We start from the raw sequence: 20,292 nt of genomic DNA, 5'->3' as shown, positions 1-20,292 counted from the left end.
GAAATCTTGTTGCTCTGTTTTCACAGAAGAAATCTGCACTCGTCTACGCATAAAAGGAGCCGCCAGACAAAGCCAGGAGCCGTCAGGGAAGGCAAATGCTTGAGGAGTTTTTGCTGTGTTAGGGTTGTGCCACGTCCTAGGAGCTGTATCAGTGTAGGAAGATGTTTTTCTGCTAGTCTAGAGTGTTAGTTTGCTAATTACAGACACACACACACAGCACTTCTGGAGTGGTGGTGGAGCTGCAGACACAAGGAAAATTCTCAGTGGCTTGGAAGAATTTAAATTGATAAGGGGTTGAGTGGAGCTGTGACAAATGGATAAACTGGAGCAGAGCTGGCCAGGATGGTGGATCCATGTTTAGGTTTGAAGTTCACCCTGTAAGTCCATGAAGGCCTGGAGGAGGAAGTGACTGGGGACAGGTTAATGTGAAGCCTCTGCTACTAATTCCTGTGTGAGGAACAGTCGTGGAACATTAAAGCTCTTGTCTGTCTCATAATTAGGAACAGCAGCTTAAGCATTGCAGCTAGAAATAGCCTCACCCTGCCTGAGCAGGAGGGGCTGGTCCCTGGAAGGCAATTCCTGGATCAGAACTGACAGTGCTGCTGTGTAACCCCAAACAGGCCCTCCCTGCACCCCAAAAAGGGAGCTCCTGCCACCAAGGTGGCGCCTGAGCTAAGAAATGCCAGGCAGGGCTTGTCCTTTGTCCCTTCCCAGCACAGGAGTGACAGAGAATGTTTTGGTCTTGTTGCCCAAGAATTGAGGATTGGCAGTGGCAATTCATCAGTACCAGAGCAGGGAAGGAGTGTGGGGATGAGTCAAACACAGCAGAGCCCCAGCTCCCCTGCAAGGGGAGATGTGAGGGTGTTTTGCATCATCCTCCTGCTCTCAAACAATGCTGAAGGTTATGGGAAGGTTTCTCAGCTGCATGTTAAACACCTTCCTCATTAAGCTGTTTTCCCTTTCGGAGCTGGGATGACTGAAGCATTTAAGTGTTAGGGCAAATTGGTGGTGAAATCACTCCATTTATGAACTGTGCAGCTGAAAGAGAGAAAAACCAAATTGGGTTCCTTGGGAATGGCTGTAATTGCATTGCAGGAACAAAGCCACCAATCCTTGTCAGTCCCAGCAGGGAAAAGTGAAGGGAACAGAAACCAAGGGGGCTCAGGCTGGGACGTTATGGGTGATCCTGAATCCAGCACTGCACATTCCCTGGGAGGGGAACTCAGTGAGACTCAGCTTCCAGCTGCTGTGAAGGGATTCAGTGCAGCTGCAGGACTCCCTCATCCCTGCAGGACTCCCTCCCTTGTCCCTCCTGCTAATGGGAACAAACAAGGGGTTAGGAATTCCAGGTGTTGGGAAACCAGGGCTGGTCCTCAACTCAGACTGCAACAGCCCTGGCTCAGCCACAGCCTGAGCAACGTTTGTGGGGTGAGAAGGTGGATCAGCCCTTCCATCAGCTGAGCTGCACAGAGCAGGAGAGATTTAGGTAAGTCTAAAAGCTGAAAATGCAACATCAGAAAATGCAACAACAGGTTCACTTAGCAGTTAAAAACTATTTGGTAGTTGCTGTGTCACTTGCTGGCAGAGTAGGCAGAGATGTATAAAAAAAGGTTTCATTGACATTTAAATATATTTCTATATGAATGTCTCACAGAACAAAAAAATAAAGTCTTTTCATCACAAATACTGCAGCATTAAAATAAACACTTACCAAAATAAACAATGAGTGATATACATATATATATTTGAGTGTGTAGACTATAGAGTGAATCATATTGTCGCTTTTTAAGTCACAAAAGCACAATATAAATACGGAATTTCCTGTGAACTCTTGTCCCTGTTGTAATAAAAATACATTCTTTACAGTTAAAGTAAAACTAGTGCAAGTCCGTGGGCCGTGCCAGCTCCATCATTTACAGGGCACTTCGTACTTGAAGATGACGCTGAAGATTTTGCCCCCGAGGCGGTCGGCGAGCCACGAGTTCTTGATGACGGCCAGCTTGAGGCTCTCGCACCTGAGCACGGCGTAGTAGTTGGTGTGGATGGCCCTGCCCATGCCCTCGATGACCACCAGGTCTGTCTGTCGCTCCCGCACCAGCACGGCCAGGCCCTGGTCCAGGCGGCTGCAACACAGAGTGGCCAGAGAGGACACGCTGAGGACACACTGAGGACACGCTGAGGACACCACTGAGGACACCACTGAGGACACCACTGAGGACACCACTGAGGACACACCTCAGCTCCACCTGCAGCCACACCACGGCCACCCCTGCAGCCACACTTTGGTCACACCTCAGCCACACCACAGCCACATCTTAGTTCCATCTGCAGCCCCACCATGGCCACACTGCAGCCACCCCTCAGCCACCACTGTGGCCACAGCTGCAGCCACATCCCAGCTCCATTTGCAGCCTCACTGCAGCCACACCTTAGCCCACACCATGGCCACACTACAGCCACCCCTTGGCCACCACTGCAGCCACACTTTGGTCACACCTGCAGCCACCCCTTAGCTCCATCTGCAGCCTCACTGCAGCCACACCTTAGCCCAACCTGCAGCCACACTATGGCCGCACTGTGGCCACCACAGTGGCCCCACTTCAGCCACACCACAGCCACCACTGTGCCCACACCTCAGCCACCACTGTGCCCACACCTCAGCCCAACCTGCAGCCACACCCCAGAGCTGCCCCAAGCTGCCCTCTGGGATTCTGCATGCAGTTACTGGTTCCCACAAACAGCGGCCCCTGAACGCCAAGGGGATTGATTGAAATGTTGTTTAAATGCAGCCAAGTTGGGATTTTGACACAGGTATGTCTCTAATAGAGGAACTGATCAGAATAGGTTAAACAGGGTGAAATGGTGCTTCTGTCCCAGGGGGTTTTGACATCAGCCATAACCACAGCTCCTGCCCCAGCTGTGTCCTGAACACAGACATCTCACCAAGAGCCAACAGCTGTAAAGCCTGAGCAGTGTCAGAGCTCTGTAAATCCACACTAAGCCCCTCCTGATGGGTGTGCAGAAGTGATTCCCAGTGGGAAGGGTGCCTGGGATGCTCCACAGCCAAACCTTTGACCATCCTGCAGCTGAGGGACACAAACCACACAGTGGCCTTTGCCCACATACCTCAGATCCAAGCACGGAGAACTGGAGCCCGTCTGAACCAACAGCAGCTTCTTATCCCTCAGTGCAGAGCTGTTTAAAAAGACAAAAATATTAAACAGCTGCTTCAGCAGGGCCTTGCACATCTGGGAATAAGCCAGAGAAGCAGGAATATCAAAACCTCTTTTGCAAAGGCTTCCTTTGCTACAGGGACTCCACCAGGAAACACAATGTTTCCTTGAGCATCCTCTCCTGGGGACACTGTGTGTCTGACATACATGGATTTGCTTCTATTAACACAGAAAATTCCTGGTAGAGCAGCTGGAGTGCTTGTCAGGGGAAGACACAACAAGAAATATAACTACGGGCATGCCAGAAAGACCCAATTCCTAAATTTTTCACTTTAACAAAAGCAAATGCTCTGCCTTGGGCTGAGGCTGCAGTTACAGATGAAGAGAGAACTGCAAAGCCAGGCTGTGCCCAGGCTGTGCTGTCCCCAGGGAGGGGTGACAGGGGTGCTGCTGCTCACTGGATCACGGGGTCCATGGCCGCGATGCGCTCGGTCACGATCAGGGACTCGCTGTAGGTGACGTCGTTGAGGGCAGGGCCAGAGTTACAGGCCAAAATCACCTGGGGGAGGGAGGTCACACAGTCAGGCTCTGGCATTCCAGGTGCTTGGATCATTCCCAGTTTGGCAGAGGAGTGTCCTGCTGGTGGGCAGTGACACCGTCCTGCAGTTACCAAAGCTCCAGAGGAATTGGCAAGGAAGAGCACTCACCTCTGTCCCTCTAGAAAGGAGCTCTCGGACAAAAGGAAAGACTCCTAAAATTATGTCTATCCCACTGTTATCTGCGAAAATTAAGGCACATTTATGAGGGGGACCCTCCTGCAAGAGAAAACCAATGCATTCAGGATGGAGCACCACTCAGCTCAGGGCAGTTTGTTATTCACAGCTACTCCTCCCACATTTTGTACCCTCAAACACCTGAGCCTTGGGGTCTGGCTTGCAGCAAACTCCCAGCACACACCAGTGACCAACAGGAGGAATGGGGCTCCCTGGTGGTGCCTTTGCACAGGGCCCTAAACAGTTCCTGTTTTAAAACACCCCTCAAGTTCCTGTGCTGTGCTTGAGACAGGGCTCTCAAAATTCCAGCAATAAAACCTCCACCTGCCAACTTAAGCCAGGCCTAACTCCAGAGTCAGGCTTTGATCCTGAGCGCGCTGGGTGCCAGCTGGACCTACCTTGGAGGGTGTTTTAAGCCAGCCTGGTGCTGGCTGAACAGCATTCCCTTCTGCCAGGAAAGGGCAGCATGGACTGTGGGGGCAGTGACATCCTAAAATGAAAAGATAGTGCCTATTCTCCATTAACCTCTTCATTTGCTCTCAACCTGGTGTTATGAAACTTAGTTCACTCCAGTTCATACCAAGAGAAGAACTGAAAAATGCTTAATTCCTAATAAAAACTGACAGGACAGTGCCTGTAGTTCCCTAATTATCCCTGTTACACAAGATTAGCTGGTGCTTTAAGATGGAGCATGTAATGATTTGCTATAGTCTGCTCATCCCCAACCTTTAAGCTGCCATTTTCAACAGAGAGATTTACACAAAGACACAAAAGCTTTTTAATTAATCTTAATTAAATGGTAAAAGAGATCACATGGGAAAAAAAAGAAAAAAACCTTTCCTAATGGGTAAGTTCATTACTTCCAGCAAGCTCCTACATTAATGCCAGGTTTAGCTTGGCTACTCAGGGGGAGGAACAATTCAAACACTACATTTGGCCCCAGGGTTTTAAATTCAGGGCTCTGGGAGCAGCTGGGCTCCAGTGGGAACTCAGGGAAGCAGCTTGGGAAGTAACCACATTTCAGACTAATTCCTTCACTCCTTTCTTTATGGGAAATTGCTGGGATCTGTTTTGGGCTGTCTGAACAGAGTTCTGCTCAAACCCCACAATTACCAAGGTGGTTTGATGATTAAGAGGGTTAATTAGTGGGGTTAGGGCCACCCAGGGTCGTACCTTCAGTCGCTCCAGCCACTGGCTGTAGGAATCTTCCAACCAGGGACGTTCTGTGGCACAGACAGAGCAGTGTCAGCATTTCTTATCAGCAGCCACTCACTCTTATCAGCAGTCATTCTGCACATGGTACAAGCAGGAGGCTCATGCTGCACCCACTGAAGCACTGAAACATTTGAGCTCAGGTTTCCAATGTTAAATGTGTAGGCTGGCAGAGTCCCTGAGCTCTCTGTTATGGGAATGGCTCCATGACAGGAGGCCTGAAGTGGAATTTTCACACTAGAGCTCAGGAGTGCTGTGAGCTGGGTGTGAACCCCCCAGGACACTTCCCTGGCAGGGACACAACAGTGAGTGACCATCTCTGTGTTTAAAGAGAGTCTGCAGGTTTAATTCCTTACCCAAACTCTGCATTTATATAACCCTAACAAGCCCTAATGATTTTTTGTCATCTGGGTACCAGAACCCCACAAACATCCCCACTCCATTCCCTCATTAACATCCAACCACCAGCAGGGATCTCCCCTTACCTTGGAGCTTTGACTTGGCTTCTTCAAACCCAAACTGTGGCTCAGACTCCAGAACACTGGGACAGGAGAGAGACAAAGGGCACAGTTCAACACCTCCACCTCACATCAGTGGAATTCAAACATTTCTTTAGCTGGGGCCCAGCAATTTCACTGCACTGCTTGTACTGGGGGTGTCTGTGGGTCCCAGGACTGGGAAATGTATTTTTTAATCATGTTAAAACCAAAAGGCTCATCAGGACATTAAATCAGAGTTTTGATACTAAAAGAAAACAGCCTCAGCAATGTACAGATGTTTGCAAGCAGTAGGGTAAAAAAGACATTTTTGGGTCTGCAAACCACCATAAAATGGTAATGACTTAAACCAGCTGCAGGCTGTAACAGTGGTGATGGGGAGATTGAGGAACTTTTGAGGACTTGAGGAATTTTTTACATTCTGTAGCTTAAAGGATGCTGGTAAAGGATGTAACACCTACTCTGAGACTGCCTTTGCTCCCCAGTCAAAGACATTCCCTGCCAGAAGTCCTTTCACCAGTGCAAACTGCCTCTCCTCCCAGCCCAGGGAGTCCAGGGACTCGATCACACTCTGGAAACACTTTAGGGCTATTCCATTTTCTTTCTGCTTTACCTGTAAGACAGACAGGAAACACTGGATTCACAGACCAACATTTCTCACCCAGCTTTGGCTGTCTCAGTCCCAAGGTCACCTTTATCTATCTCCTCTGTGCTCATGGCCTCTCATGGACCAACCAATTATTGTCAGTGTGCTTAGGACCATGGAAAAACTTCCCTGGATTCTCACAAAAAGTGTGAATCCTGAGTCCTGAGTATATGATCTATAGGCCAAGAATTACTTTTCTTAGCAAATTAGAGGTGCAATAGATCTTGAACAGATTGGGAAATGGCTCTTGAGCAAGGTGGGGAATGGGAGAGTGGACACACAAAAACCCTGTAGTGGTAACATGATGTATCAACCCCAGGAAACCACCACCAGCAATCCCACAAAATCTGAAGGGTATTGGTTTTCTTTTCTCTTTTGCATCATCCCAAATTCTCAGCAGCTCTCAGGTTTTTTTCCCCCCTTCTCTGTCTTCAGTGATATCAGTGTTACAGGGTGAGCTCTCTTAGAAAATTTAAAATGATTCTGGGTACCAAAATCTTGTCCTGGCAGTGAACTTGTCTGAATTACAAGAAGCAAACATAAGCAAAAGCCACCCTCCCATGTGTTTTAGCCCTTTCTCAGAGTGAAGGTAGCACCTGCCAGTGCAGCCAGGGAGAACTTTCTCTGTATTTTGCAGAAATATGTCAACAGTCAGGAAAAGAGTCTTGGATCAGCCACTAGCACTGTTGTTATTTATATGGCACACAAACAAGTGGTGAGGAATGGACATACAGAAAGTTGGTTTTTGAGAAATAATGACTCAAATGTCCTCTCCCCAATCATTTCATGTCACAGAACAAAACACAGAGAGAAAACAGCTGCACAGGGGTAATGAATGTTTTTGAGAGCAGGAGGTTGGGAATTGTGTCCTTTCCAACCTAATGCTGAGAACCTCACAAGTGACAAAAGGAGAGAATCAGAGCAGTGTCAGCCTGGTGACAGTGCCTGGTGACAGCCACCACACACAGCTCAGGAGCACCAGGATGGCTTCTCAGGGCTCTCAGGACACTGAAGCTGCTGATATTTTGGGTTATCATTTTGCTCACCAGCAGCCTGTGGAGGTGAAGGGGTTCATGTCCCATTCCCCAGTGCTGTTTCTCCTCCCAGCCAGTGCAGGAACTGGCTCCTGATCTCTCCCCTCTGAGCCATGCATCACAGAGTGATGGAAAAGTGTCTTGAACTCACCTTGGAATAGGGGTCTGGAAAACTGAACTCGTTCAAACAGTGCTCCCTTGTATCCAAGAGACTTCTGACTGTTAAGGTACCATATGCACTTTGAAAAGGGAGAAGGGGGAAAAAACAAATCAATTACTTCAAACAGAAAAAGTTCTTTTTCCCACTGTTTCCTCTGTGAGTCACAGCCCCTCACATGAGCATTGCAGATGCAAGACACAGGTGCTAAACTGTGGCTTTACAATAAGATTATTGAATCTACAATTAAGATTATTTACTGTAGATTCAATAGTCTTAAATCTACAAAAAGATTATTTAAATACAGGGAGGGAGAATGTTCAGAATTAACTCGCTGCTATTTTTAATAACCACATCCAAATTTTTAATAACAATTTTTCTGCCAAGATAGAATTTCTCTGCTCAACTCCAACACGTGAAATCCAAAATCTCTGTGCAGAGGATGTTTGGCACATCTGAGCACTCAGCCTCCTTGGCTTTGTTTGCTCTGGTTAGCTTTTGGTGGGCATTCACTGCTCAAAAGAAGCAGCCAGTGATCCAAAAGGGAAAACAAAAACTTACAAGGGCTGCTGCCTGAGTGTCTGGAGCTTATTCCAGTATTTCTGGCGGAATTTCTCAGCTCTCTCCTGTGCATCCACAGAGTCTGGCTGGCTGGCTGCAGCTCGCTTGGCCACCTGGCAGAGAAAAGAGGCAACACTTTTGGAGTTACCAAATTAACTCTTCCTCCTTGTAATGGATGTGAAGTTGAGTCTGAGCAATAACCCCTCCATCTGCCTCCCTGTTCTGTGCCTGCTCCCTCCCACACAGCACCTCCCAGCCTCCCTTCATTCCAAACAGTAAACAACAATTTTAATGGCTCTTTTCATCCCAAAAGAGTTAAAGTTTGTTTTCCAGACTGTACTGTCAGAAATTAAGCATAAGTTCTAATTACTTAGAGGAGGGGAAAAAATGTAACAATGCACATACGCTAAAGGAGAAGCAGGAGCAGAAATTTAATGGTGCACATCGACCCCTTGTGTTCTCTTTTTGTTTACTCCAGTGACCTGCCTGAATCAGCTTCAATGCAGAAAAGAAATAATTTATGTCTGGTTCAATTGTGCCTTTCCCATGGGAAAGTGTCTGTGAGGCAGCAGGACTGCTCCAGAGGAGGAACAACCCAAGGATCTGTGGCCTTTGGTTGTGTAACTGTCCTGCCTGCAGCTCTGTAACACAGAGGTCCAAGTGCCATTAAAGAGAGAAATGCTCTGAAAACACCTTTCAGGAGCTGAAAAAAAAAGCACCACAAAAGAACATTTCTGCCTTTGAGACCAAGCCCTTCCTTAAGGGACTGGGACAATGCCAGGTGCCTCTGTCACAGGGAAGGAGGGGCTGCACTTCCAGAGGGGTGTCACAGCAGGAACATTTTCCAGGACAAACATGCTTCTGCTCCACAGAAGATTTCCTTCCCTGTGTCACTCACACAGGACTGTTCTGTGACACTTACCCCATCCAGTGCCTCCTCAAAGCAGGTGAGCCAGTATTTTCTGGCCATGGCATCATCTGTGAGGTCAACAGTGTCTGGGATATAGGTGGAAGGGTCTTTCAGCAGTGGCAGGTTAACAAGTGGTCTCTCCAATCTGTCCATTTCCAGCATGTCAAACTAGGGGAGAAATGGAAGAAATGGATTAGAACTCACTCAGAAATTAATTCACAATGAATTAAATTAGCACAAGGGCTGCAGAAGTCCAGCCACTGTTAAGACTGACAGATTTGCAGACAATTATAGGTCATCATAAATAATCCAGTTCCCTCTGTGGATTATTTTATCCATGCCCACCTTAGAGACAGAAATGTGAAAATAATCCACTGTGCAATCAGAATTGCTGTACTGTCAGTGATTTTAAGAGATGACTGGGATTGTGCTCTTCTGTCCAATCTTGGATTTTTCTTCTCACAAGGAAGCAAATTAACACTGCTTAAAGATGTCTGAACACGAAATTCCAAATTCTGAGCTATTTCAGCTGCAGCAAAATCCAGCTGAGAGACAAACATTCCCCCAACTTTGGTGAAGGAGAGCGAGCCAAAGTAGCAGCCAGCCTGTTTTCTGAAACATCCCATCCAACACCACACAGGACAGGAGACAACACCACACCAGACACCAGACTGGGCACTTCCCTGGGAAACAGGGGCCTCAAGGGCAAGCAGGAGAATAATCACCCATGTGCAGGTCAGGACTGCTAAGAGAACACACACAGGGCTAGGAAAGACAGCACATACTGTACCACTGCGTGTTCTCTGCAGAGGGGAAACATCAGGGGATGTGCTCATGAGCCCAGAACTCCCAGCATAATTCTCTCCCCAGCTGTACTGGTTTGGATCTAGAAAAGAGAAAGACACAGACACACATAATCTGAAAATAAAACTGAGAATAGTCCTGTGAGTGAGTCTAGAGCCAGCATCCCTCTGAGCAGCTGCTGCACTACACAAGCCAGCTCCCCTTGTCTTTAAAAGCAAACAGAATTTTTCCCTCTAATCCCCAAAAGAGATGTTTCAACCACTCAATGAATTACCTGCTCCAAGGAGCTTCAACCTGAATGAGACGAGAGACAATTTAAGTTCTAAAATCATTATTTTTAACCCCATTTCCTTGTCATTAATCAGCATGCCTCCAAAGCACTATCACTGAGCATTTATTTCTAAATCTAGATCCATTATTAACAAAATAGTATTATAGAACTCCCAAAGCATAATGGAAGCTTCAGAGAAACACTGAAGTTATTTCCAGATTTGCTTTATTTGAGAAAAGTTTAATGAGCTCAGATGTACAGTACATGCTGCAGAAGCAATGTCTTTACTTCCTCAGTAGCTGGTTCCTGGCCCATCTCTATCAAATGGGCAGGAAAAGAATTGCACATCCATTTTTTGGAGGTGTATTTGATATTTGCTGAGCTAAATGCCATCAGCAGCCTGTGGCTGTGCCACTGTAACCAATGTACTGCCTGCCTTGCCAGTACACCAAGAGGGGAAAAGGGAAACCAAATAGGCAGAATTCCACCAAAGCACCCTGGATCCAAGGGATCTGGACAGAAGGGGCTCCTCTGTGAGGCTTTTCACTCCCAGACAAACACAGTTTGGAGATGCTGGTCTTCCTCAGTACATTAAAGGAATTCAGAAGTGGCCTCTTAAAGAGGGGGAGGTTCTCCAAACCCACATTTCTCCAGCTGGATTTAGAGCTGTGACTGCTCTTTGGAGAAGTGCAGAGAAGAGAAGAGCCCAGTCCTGCTGCCTTCTCAAAGGTGAGCAGGAAATCCAGTGAGAAATTCAGATGTCCCTGCCAGAACGTATAAAACCAAAGCCCAGCATCTGTGTTTATTAGTGCCAAATGGATTTATTTAGGCAACAGCTTACATGCAGCCTCTTAAGAGAAACTTGGACAGTACACTGACATTTCAGAACACAGCATATACAGAACAGAGCAGTGCTGTACTTACTGTCTTGTTCAGCTCCTTTTAAAAATGCCCCAATGGCTCCCAGGTAGCCTTCATGTCTCAGGAACAATGCCTGAACCTCTCCCTGCCACAATATGAAACATTGCAATTGGATGGTCCCTGAGGGCTAACAGGCACTTCTTTGTCACTAGTTTCACACTTTAATTTAATAGAAACAACTAGAAGATGGTAATAGTCATTTGTGCTACATTCTCACACATTCAGCAACTTTTAATGGTGCTTCTGGAGCAGCTCAGGGAGGAATTGCTCACACACATCATTCCCCAGTTATCACACAGCTGGAAAACACCCATGCACCAGTGGTGTGTGCTCTATGGCCTTGCCTGGAAAACACCACTGCATCAATCCATGAATATTCAACTCCTCTTGCTTCAGCAGGCTGGAAATGCAAGGGCATGGGATTGCCAAGGTGAGTGTGTGCCACTGCAGCCAACAACGCCTTTGGGACACTGCTCATTGTGTTTATTTTATTGCACTGCTCTTCAACACCACACAGACACTGGGCATTACCCACAGGCAAGCATTCCCCCATCCAAATAATTTATTATTAATGCCAAATACAGGAATGCTGGGGAGGAGAAGCCTCCATCCTCACAGCAGGGCCCCTCAGCTTTCCCAGGCTGGGTGAGACATGGCCTTTTCCAAGGAATTCAGCAGTGACTGTGGGAACAGCTCACCCTGAGGGAAACAGCAGCTCCAGCTCACAGGGAGATCTGGATTTCAACCCCTGGCAAAGCATCTCTTACAACAACCTAAAGCTGCAGTTTTGCAATAGCTTTCTTGGAACAGAAAGGGACAACAATGGTGAAATAGAGAGGGGAAAAGGCAGCACACAGGAGTCTCTTGCATAAAGCACTGAGATGAGAAAAAATTGGTATCATCTACTCTATAAAGTGCAGGACTGTAATCTACCTGTAACAACCATTAACAAGCTTGTGGATTAGACCTTTCTCCTAGTCAAAAATCTTCAGTATTTTCCACAGCTTCAAAACCTGCAAAGAACTTCAGCTTGGTTGGTTTGAGATTTGATTTTCTCTTTAGTAACAAAACCACACTGATGCCAAGTGCCTCAGCAGAACAACCCCACACTGCATGGCCTGGGGGTGGAAAGATGCAAATCAGCAAGAGGAATTGAATAATGATGGTGACTATCTAAGAACACAGTGGAAACTCATTACTTGGAGCTACAAGACAGACTGTCAATCAAAAAATAATAATAAAAAGAGAGAGAGGGAGGTAGGGAGAGAGAAAAAAGGCCAGACACAACTCCCAGACATTTCACATTGAATTTCACCCCTCCCACAACACATCCCTGCCTTACCTACCTAAGGAGCAGCATTCTAAGCTTACTTCATGTGCAAATTCATTTATTAAGGTATCCCAACAGCCTAGAAAAACAACTAAAATGGGACTTTGCTGTAGGGAAGCCTGTGTTTTCCTTACCTTGGAGAAGAAGTTGATGCTGTAGGTGATTGTGCGCATGGTGACGGGGTGGCCCCGGATAAAAAACCCTCCAAAATAAATTTTATCCAGGTTGTGCAGTTTGGCATGGAGGCAGGCCAGCTGGCCAATGTCATTGCTGATCATGTGGAGCAAACTTTTGGCCATGTCTTCTTTGGAAAACTCTGGAAGGCAAGGAAGATGAAAGCAAATGACACACAAAGTGAGGAAGCTCCAGTGGGCTCTGCTTTTCTAACTGAACCTGCAGCTGGGGAAAGAAAAATCCAGGGCTGGAGCAGCTTTCTTGATGTGTGGAGAAGAAAATAAAAACCTCACATCTATAATGTACTTCTAACAAGGAGGAGTGTGATTTGATTTTAAAAAAACCAACTCTCTAAGCCTATGTGAAATATTTCTTGAAAAGAAACTTCTGGATGGCAGGAATCCATTTCTTCTCTCTAGGAACCACGGGTGAGGGTTCATCCATCCCTCTTGGCCTGAGATGCACTGCAATTATTTCATTAAGATACTGCAAATTGTAATAAATCACTGCCAAAGGGCCCTTCTGGAGCCCAGAAAGCCACATCTATTTCCCACAGGAATGAATTAACCCCAGGCTAACCAGACAGCTATTTTTTAATTTTCCCTTGGCTTAGGCAATCCCAAACTGATAATTTAAATGTCTGCTCATAAATCAGTACTGCATAATATTTTAAATCAATATTGTGCAGGCAAAACACAAAATCATGAAAGAAGCTGGGGATTATTTTCAGCTCTACTTGTAAAAAGTATAAAGCTGATTCCCAAGAGCCAGAGGAGATGCTTGGGGAGATCTTTTTTCTCCCAGTACCTTTGTCTGCTGTGGTGGACTTCCCAAAGCTGCTGGCAATGAGGTTCCCACTGAGCCCCAGGGTGTGGTAGGCACCTCCATACACATCCTTGACCAGCATGTCCACGTTGGTGTGCTGGCCCTTGGAGGCCAGCTGCAGCAATTCATCAAATTTCTGAGGGTGACAAGCACAGTTACCACAGCTGACCTGAGCCAGAGCTCTGCAGCATCTTTACTGACCAAAACCAGTCCTAGAATTAACCCTGCCAGCCAAAGACAGGCTGCTTCTAATTACAGGGATGTACCCACAGTGATCAAGCACACAGATCTCAAGTGGAACTCCTTTAAAGATGAACACCACAATCCACCTCTTTCTTATCTGCAGATATTTTGTTGAATTTCCCCTGAAAATTAGGGTGGGTCAGCACATATAAAACAGTCAAAAGCCTCATGGAATCCCTTATCTTGAAATTCAGAAACATAGGAACTAAGAGGAAACAGAATTTTGTCTTCCTGGAGCACAATAAAAGAGAAGTTTGAGAAAAAAGTCTCAGTGTGCCTTTACTGTCCCTGAAATTAAACTTGCAGGCAAGCTCCATTATCCCAATACTTAATTTATAACCCTGTTAACTTGAATTTCTTCTATAAAACCAAGAGAGAATTAAGAGCAGGCACTGTCATGTTCTAAGATTTCTTCTTTAGGAGCATCAAACCAAAAGCCCAGCCCAGGCTGTGCCCTCCCTTTGACATTTCTTATCTGGTGCATTTGTAACTCTAGCTTTTCCTACACTGCTGACATTTAGGACTCATTTAAGCCACTGTGGCTCTTTGGGAAGCCCAGCATGATGTCAGAGCAGGACTAAGTCAGGCCTTGTTCATCAGCCCAGGATTTAGATTTGAATTGACAACCAAAGAACCAACCATGAGGCAAAATTTCTCCTCTCAGCTCCCAGACATTTTGCAGCAATTCTGTGCTCCCTGCTTTCTTCTGCAGACAGTACTGAAGGAACTGGGCTGGCATTTTAAGTTGAAAAGAGAATAAAAAATTACTTTGAGGAGGCTCTTGTCCATCACTTGTCCTTGATTGCTTTTGGTCACAATAAGCATCTTCTAATTCTTGTCCCTATATCCCACCAGTATCTTTTTTTCATGAAAAACTTCCTTTTATGCATCAGAAGTGTCAAAAATATGGACACAAGTGCAGGACTCAGCCTTCTTACCTAACATTCCAACATTTCAGGCTTCCTCCCAGCATTTAATTTAATCCCACCCCCCTTAAAAGAGACACTTGGGTACCTTTGTTTTGGTGAGCAGAGCTCCCAGACCCCAGAAGGTTCCACCTCCAATTGAGCTGCCCCCAATCCATTCAAATTTGTCTTCTGATTCTACCTGTGAGTCAAACAGGGCAGATTTATTTAGAAAGTCCTTTTATAATGTTGAACACAGATTTAAATGTCAGAGAGTGCAGGGTTTTGGAGGAGTGGAATCAGTGGAGATGGAAGTGGCAGGTGAGAAGGGCACATTGCACATCCACCACAAGCAGTTTTGGAAATCTTTGTATTTAATTCTTAGCAAATAATGCTAAATATAGACATTAAACTTGGTCTCTTCAACAGTGTAACAAAACAAACAAAAAATCACTTTGATCTGACAGCCTTTGTCCTCATTGGGTAATCACTTCTCTAAACATCAGATTAAATGTAATTTAAAAAAATTAGTGAATAGAAAAACATTCATAACTCTGCAATTAATAGAAATAAACCAATAAACTTTAAAAAAAGCACAATTTTCTTTTTAAACCTTGCACTACCCAGGAGCAAGTACAAATCTGAACCAGGGAGAGGTTTCAGATCACCTTTATCAAATCTCCAGCAGAGCATTTTGGCCACCACTCACCTTCACTATGGAGACCCCTGAGCCAATGTTCACCAGTAAATAAGGGAAAATGTTGGGGTGGTTGGTCTGGAAGCGGAATTCTGTGTCTGAATCCTTCTGGTAAGCAAACACCTCGTGGGGGATGTTCCTCAGCACAAAGTTGCACCCCTTAATTAGGCAGGTCATTACATCTTCCTTATCAACCCTGAGGGGGAGGAAAAAGCCTTAAATAAATTATGCCAGCCCTCCTGATAAGGGCAGTTTGATTTTGGAGTTTGCACAGATTTTGCAGAGGGGAATTTTCACAGCAGCTGGCACAAGCCCAGCTCCCTGGAAACATGAAACCTCCATCTGCACATGGTCTGGTGCTCCCCTCCTGTGCCAGGAGTCCAGGCTGGAGTTCTGTTACACAGTAACTTTAATCATGTTGTCATTAAAAATAATCCTGTTTGCTTGTTTACACTGCTCTTTTCCTGCCCTGCTCCTTTCATGGGCTGTGCACCCCTGCCATAAAGTAGGTCAGGAGGCTTAGCTGGAAATTAACCTCAAAAAAACAATTTCCCAACATGGAATAATTGTCTGTTGCTCTTCCCCTGCCTCCTAATAAAGCACAAAAGGCCCCCTCAACATCTCAGCACTTGTTTATGACAGATTCAAGGGGCTGGGAGGAGCCTACAAGTGGGATTAGCAAACACAGAAAAGGAGACTTCTCACAAGAGCAGTAGGATTCACAACAGGGTATCCCCAGTGTGGAGTCTGGGAATGTGATCCAAAACTTGGAGAAGATGATTGATAAATCAGCTAACACACACTGACTTCTGTGAACTTCTGTGTCTCTGTGCTGTTACTGATTTATGGAAATTCCTACAGGATATATCCTGAGGCTTGCTGGAAACACAAACAAGGCACAAGCTCATCTTAAGTGCTACAGAATGATTTGTGTGTTCCACGGTGGAGAAAAACTGAGTATGTGAGAACCAAATCAAAACCTAAACCAGGTGCACCACATGAGATAAGAGGGGAAAGTGCCTCCTTATCTTGATCAGTTGATCTTTAGTAACAGCCAATAAGGTACTAAAGGTGGCTGGTGTGAAATAGAGATAACAGAGCCCAGCTTATCAGGAGAAATAAGTGATTTGCAAAGACAATCTAAAAGATGAGTACAGGCCCTCAGGGGGTGAGGAATCTCCTACAAAGATCACAGCAGGAGAGGTGCCTGGAAGCTCTCCCCAGTGATGTTTAATATTGGGGTAAATGAATGTTCTCCTACACTTACAGCACGGAAAGTGTGAATTTATAGGCACCACCCTGTGTGGCTTTGATGGCTTTTGTCTCTGTATTGATAAGATGGCCTTTGATGACATCTAGGCAGGTTTCAGTGTCAACTTTTCAGTATTTGGTGTTTGATAATGGTGCTTGAAGAGGAAATTTATGAGCCTGTAAATTCACGGGGCTGCCTTTTGTTCTGCTGCAAGCCTTTGCATGAAGTTTAGGTAGGAGCTGTACAGTAAATGAGTGTCACATGAATTACCTCTGAGCATGCCCAGGAAAATGACAAAAGCTTTTGGAGTAGGTGTAAGTTAATTCTTTACAGAAGAAAAAGCAGTTCCACTTACTTCAACCCCAGTTTCTTCTCAATAAGGTCTTTGAATTTATAGGCACCACCACCTGTGGCTTTGATGACTTTTGTCTCTGTATTGACAAGATGGTCTTTGATGAAATCTAGGCAGGTTTCTATGTAAGTGTTTTCAAATTTAATGAAGTGAAGTCGAGCTGTAATCTCCTCCTGAACAGATATTTCATACAAAGGTTCATTGTCTATGTCCTTTAAAAGAGAAAAGGATTTCTTAGAGAACATCAAGGTTAAATGCTGAACTCCTCAACATCAATACTTGTGCTTTTCTTGCCCTTGAAACTGTGTTAATGCCATTAAACACAACACCTCAAGCTGTGTCAAAGAAGAACAGAGTTTCACAGCTCTTAATTCTCCTTAAGCTGAGATAATCAATTCTCCCATGTGCAGGAAATCCCTCTGCATGAGGAAACTTATGTCTGCACAGGAGCAGGGATTTTTTACAAAAGTACCACACTTACTGTCTGGAAAATAAATATTTTAATAAATAAATATAAATAATAAAATTAAATATAAATAGTACCTGGCAATACAAACACTTCCCAAAAAGGTTTATATAAACAAGTTATTTAGATGTGTTTGGATACAATAATTTCTGTTCTAGCCAGTCCAGAACCTCACTCTTGTGAGTCAATCCCATGCAGCTGATCCCTGATGGAATTCTCACCTTTCCAGAATGATCAAAGGATCTCACTCTTGCCACTTTGTGCTGTACAGTTGAGTAATAAGCCAGCTTGGTTAATGAACCACCTGTTCATAAAGAGATGACAAGTTATGATTAATGCCTCACCTTGGAGCAAACAATAGAACTTGTGTTGATGTCAGCTCTTGGTTCTCCAGGTTTCCTCAGGTAAAGCCAGAGAAAATTAATGGGATTGCAGAAAGAATCCTTTGAAAGAATCTTTGTAGAAAGAATTCTTTGTTGAGGAACTTCTTGGCCTGGTTAACCCCCAGAGCATCACAGGAGGGAAAAGCTCCATAAATTCAATTTGTGCCTGACTGATGTGGGATGAAGATGAGCAGTGGAAATTCTTAATTAGCCAGGCCAGTACATGTACTGCTGTCATTCAAATTGTTTGGGAACTTTATGGAACCCCCCAAAACCGCACCAGGATTTTCTCAGCTGGTTTGCCCCCACTGAGCAATGCCCCCCATGTGCCAGAGTATTCCAGCAGCAACATAATAATAATAATAATATTCTCACCCTGCTTTTAGGGACAAGCCTGCAAAGTCATGGTTTAGAAAATGACCCTCTGTAGTGAGTAATTATTTTGCAAGACTGGTCTTGGCTTTGGGGTAAAGAATGCTCAGAGTGCTGTTTCTCAAGCACACAAAAGTGGAGATGTTAGCAACGTGCAAGTCTGAGCAGAGCAGCCTCGTCACCCCCTCCAGGCCTCCAGTCTGCTCATGGCAATAAAACTTTCAACTCTCCCCTTGAAAAAGAATTCAACCCCTTGCCCTGTCTTTGCATCTGACCTGCAAAAGTGGATTTCTGGGGTTACACTGAATAACTTCAATGTTTTCCAGCACAGTGCTCCAGGTCTGAGGGTAACTGTGATCCACTACTGGGTTAAAGTCAGGACATTAAAGTCCTGAAAGTAAATAAAAACCTGGCAATGTTAGATCCTAAATAATGGCTAAATTCAGTGGCACTGCACTCTGCTGCCTAATGAAAACCAAGAAATGAAGCAGCAGAGGTGAAAGATACTGCCAGCTCTTCCACAATGCTCAAACATTTTTGTTAGGAAAATATTTGCAACCTGTAGGAGAAAAACAGGCAGTTTACTCCAGGAAAATTTAAGTGAGGTCAACGTAGAGTGACCATGGACAGACACCTACAGTAACTAAAGCAATAAACCTTCCCTGACCTTGGATCTGATTTCAGTGTCCCAGGCAGTGCTTTGAAGTTTCTGGTAAACAAAACCCACGGTCTGTTCTGCTAAAAGGTGAGGGCTTGCCCAGTTTTTATGGGAAAGTTTCCCTCCACGGCTCCAAGCTGAGGCTCAGTGCTGGAATGTCACATTCTTTACACCAACAATGACACAGGTGCTGCAGGAATTCACCACCAGACCCACGGGATGCAGAGCCGTGGCTTTGTGCATTATCCCCTTGCTCTCCCAGTTTTTAAAGACTTAAATCCATTCAGAACACCAGCTGAGACATGTAACTAGGTTTTATAACTAATCCCAGGACTCTAATTCCGAGCTGACCCGCACAAAGGGCCAGCTCCAGCTGTTATTTTCACAGGCGTGGAACCAGCAGCTCCCGAGGGGCTGAAGTGACACGACAACATTTTCTGTTATGGTGCAGGTTTTGTTCCCACTCTCCCTGAGTCCCCAGCACACAGAGCAGTGTTCACCTGACCAGTAACAGCTTGCTTTTCTTTTCCCTGGCTTTTCTCCTAAAAAGTTCCGCTGATCCCGAGACCGTAAAAGGGAAGGGAAATGTGTGAAACGGCACTTGTGGCTTAGTGGGTGTCCGCAGAACCACTGCTGATCCCTGCACGAAGGAACTGGGAAGAAGCTCAGCCTGTCCCTTCACAGTTCCCGGCTGTCACCCTGCCGAGTGTCACCCTGTCCCGTGTGTCACCCTGTCCCCCGGGAAAATCGCCAGTGTCGGCTGCTGGGGTGTACGCACAGGGCAGCGGGTGGTTTTGGGGGTGACTGAGGCAGCAGTGACAGACCCCGACACACGGCAAGCCCCGCATCCGCCCTGCCCTGCCCGGGCAGTGCCACAGCCGCCGTCCCCGGCCCTTTTTGCTTCTTCCAGGCCGGTTTGGGAGCAGGAGGAGCGCCCGCAGCATCCCGCGGGCCGCGGCCTGGGCCGGGGGGCGGCCGAGGGGCTTCGCACTCGGGCCTGGCGCACTGGGGCAAGGCCCGGTGCGCTCTGAGGGGGTGCAGCCGATGTTCCCCAGCTCCGCCGCCCCCCGGCCGAGCCTGCCGGGCTCTCCCCTGTCCCCCCTTGGCCGCCAAGGGCAGCCCCGACCGGGCCACCCCGCCCGGCTCCCCGCGGCCCGTTACCCACGCGGGGCCCGCCGGGACTTGTAGTGCCGCTCCTCGCTAGGGCCGCGCCGGCACCCGGCGGCGGGACTACAACTCCCGTCGTGCCCCGTGCCACCCCCATATCACGCAACCCGCTGGGAGCTGTAGTGAGCCCGCACTCACCCGCGCTGGCCCGCGTTTCGTGGGGGACTACACTTCCCAGCGCACCCCGCGCGCGCCCGGCCCGGCCCCCCGCGGGCCCCCTCAGCGGGGCTGGAGCTGCCGCCCGTTCCCCGCCGCCGCCCCCTCCCCGCAGGCCTCCCCCGCCCGGTTACCGATGTCTATGGCGAAGCGCTTGGCGTTCTCCAGGTTGCGGAAGATCTCGTCGGGCGGGAGGGTGATACTCTTGTCCAGGCTGCCGTGACCGCTGCCGCGCCCGCCCCGTTCCGCCATTTTGAACGCGACCCACTCCCTCCCTCACCCCGGCCTCATCGGCATGCAAATGTATGCGCATAAATCTGCATGCGAACGAGAGGAGGCGCGGGGAATAAGGC

The 20,292-nt window shown here is 46.8% G+C and overlaps 2 protein-coding genes across 4 annotated transcripts in view; one reads left to right on the top strand and one right to left on the bottom strand.

Annotated features, from left to right (window-relative positions):
• Nucleotides 1-2,003, top strand: part of LOC129129682 (putative glutamate receptor) — a 12,437-nt gene extending 10,434 nt beyond the window's left edge. For 2 of the 3 annotated variants that reach the window (XM_054647679.2, XM_054647678.2), the window contains exon 11: nucleotides 2-1,738. In XM_054647679.2, coding sequence (XP_054503654.2) covers nucleotides 2-103 — 102 coding nt within the window. In that variant the 3' untranslated portion in view covers nucleotides 104-1,738. Of the gene's footprint in view, nucleotide 1; nucleotides 1,739-1,866 lie in introns of those variants that run through there. The other variant, XR_013185105.1, reaches the window with a different exon arrangement.
• Nucleotides 1,724-20,292, bottom strand: PANK4 (pantothenate kinase 4 (inactive)). Its single transcript, XM_054647677.2, has 19 exons — nucleotides 20,074-20,292; nucleotides 17,425-17,507; nucleotides 16,741-16,949; nucleotides 15,146-15,329; nucleotides 14,546-14,638; nucleotides 13,271-13,424; nucleotides 12,424-12,605; nucleotides 10,963-11,044; nucleotides 9,749-9,849; nucleotides 8,976-9,131; nucleotides 8,054-8,166; nucleotides 7,487-7,574; nucleotides 6,117-6,268; nucleotides 5,644-5,699; nucleotides 5,120-5,169; nucleotides 3,881-3,988; nucleotides 3,632-3,732; nucleotides 3,127-3,195; nucleotides 1,724-2,123 (listed from the first exon to the last, which is right to left on the bottom strand). Exons 1-19 carry the CDS (start codon nucleotides 20,189-20,191, stop codon nucleotides 1,910-1,912), a joined length of 2,313 nt encoding a protein of 770 aa, XP_054503652.1. The 5' UTR covers nucleotides 20,192-20,292; the 3' UTR covers nucleotides 1,724-1,909.

This window comes from Agelaius phoeniceus, chromosome 24 (assembly GCF_051311805.1).
Source record: "Agelaius phoeniceus isolate bAgePho1 chromosome 24, bAgePho1.hap1, whole genome shotgun sequence".
Taxonomy (NCBI): domain Eukaryota; kingdom Metazoa; phylum Chordata; class Aves; order Passeriformes; family Icteridae; genus Agelaius; species Agelaius phoeniceus.
This window is presented reverse-complemented; position numbering and strand designations above follow the sequence as displayed.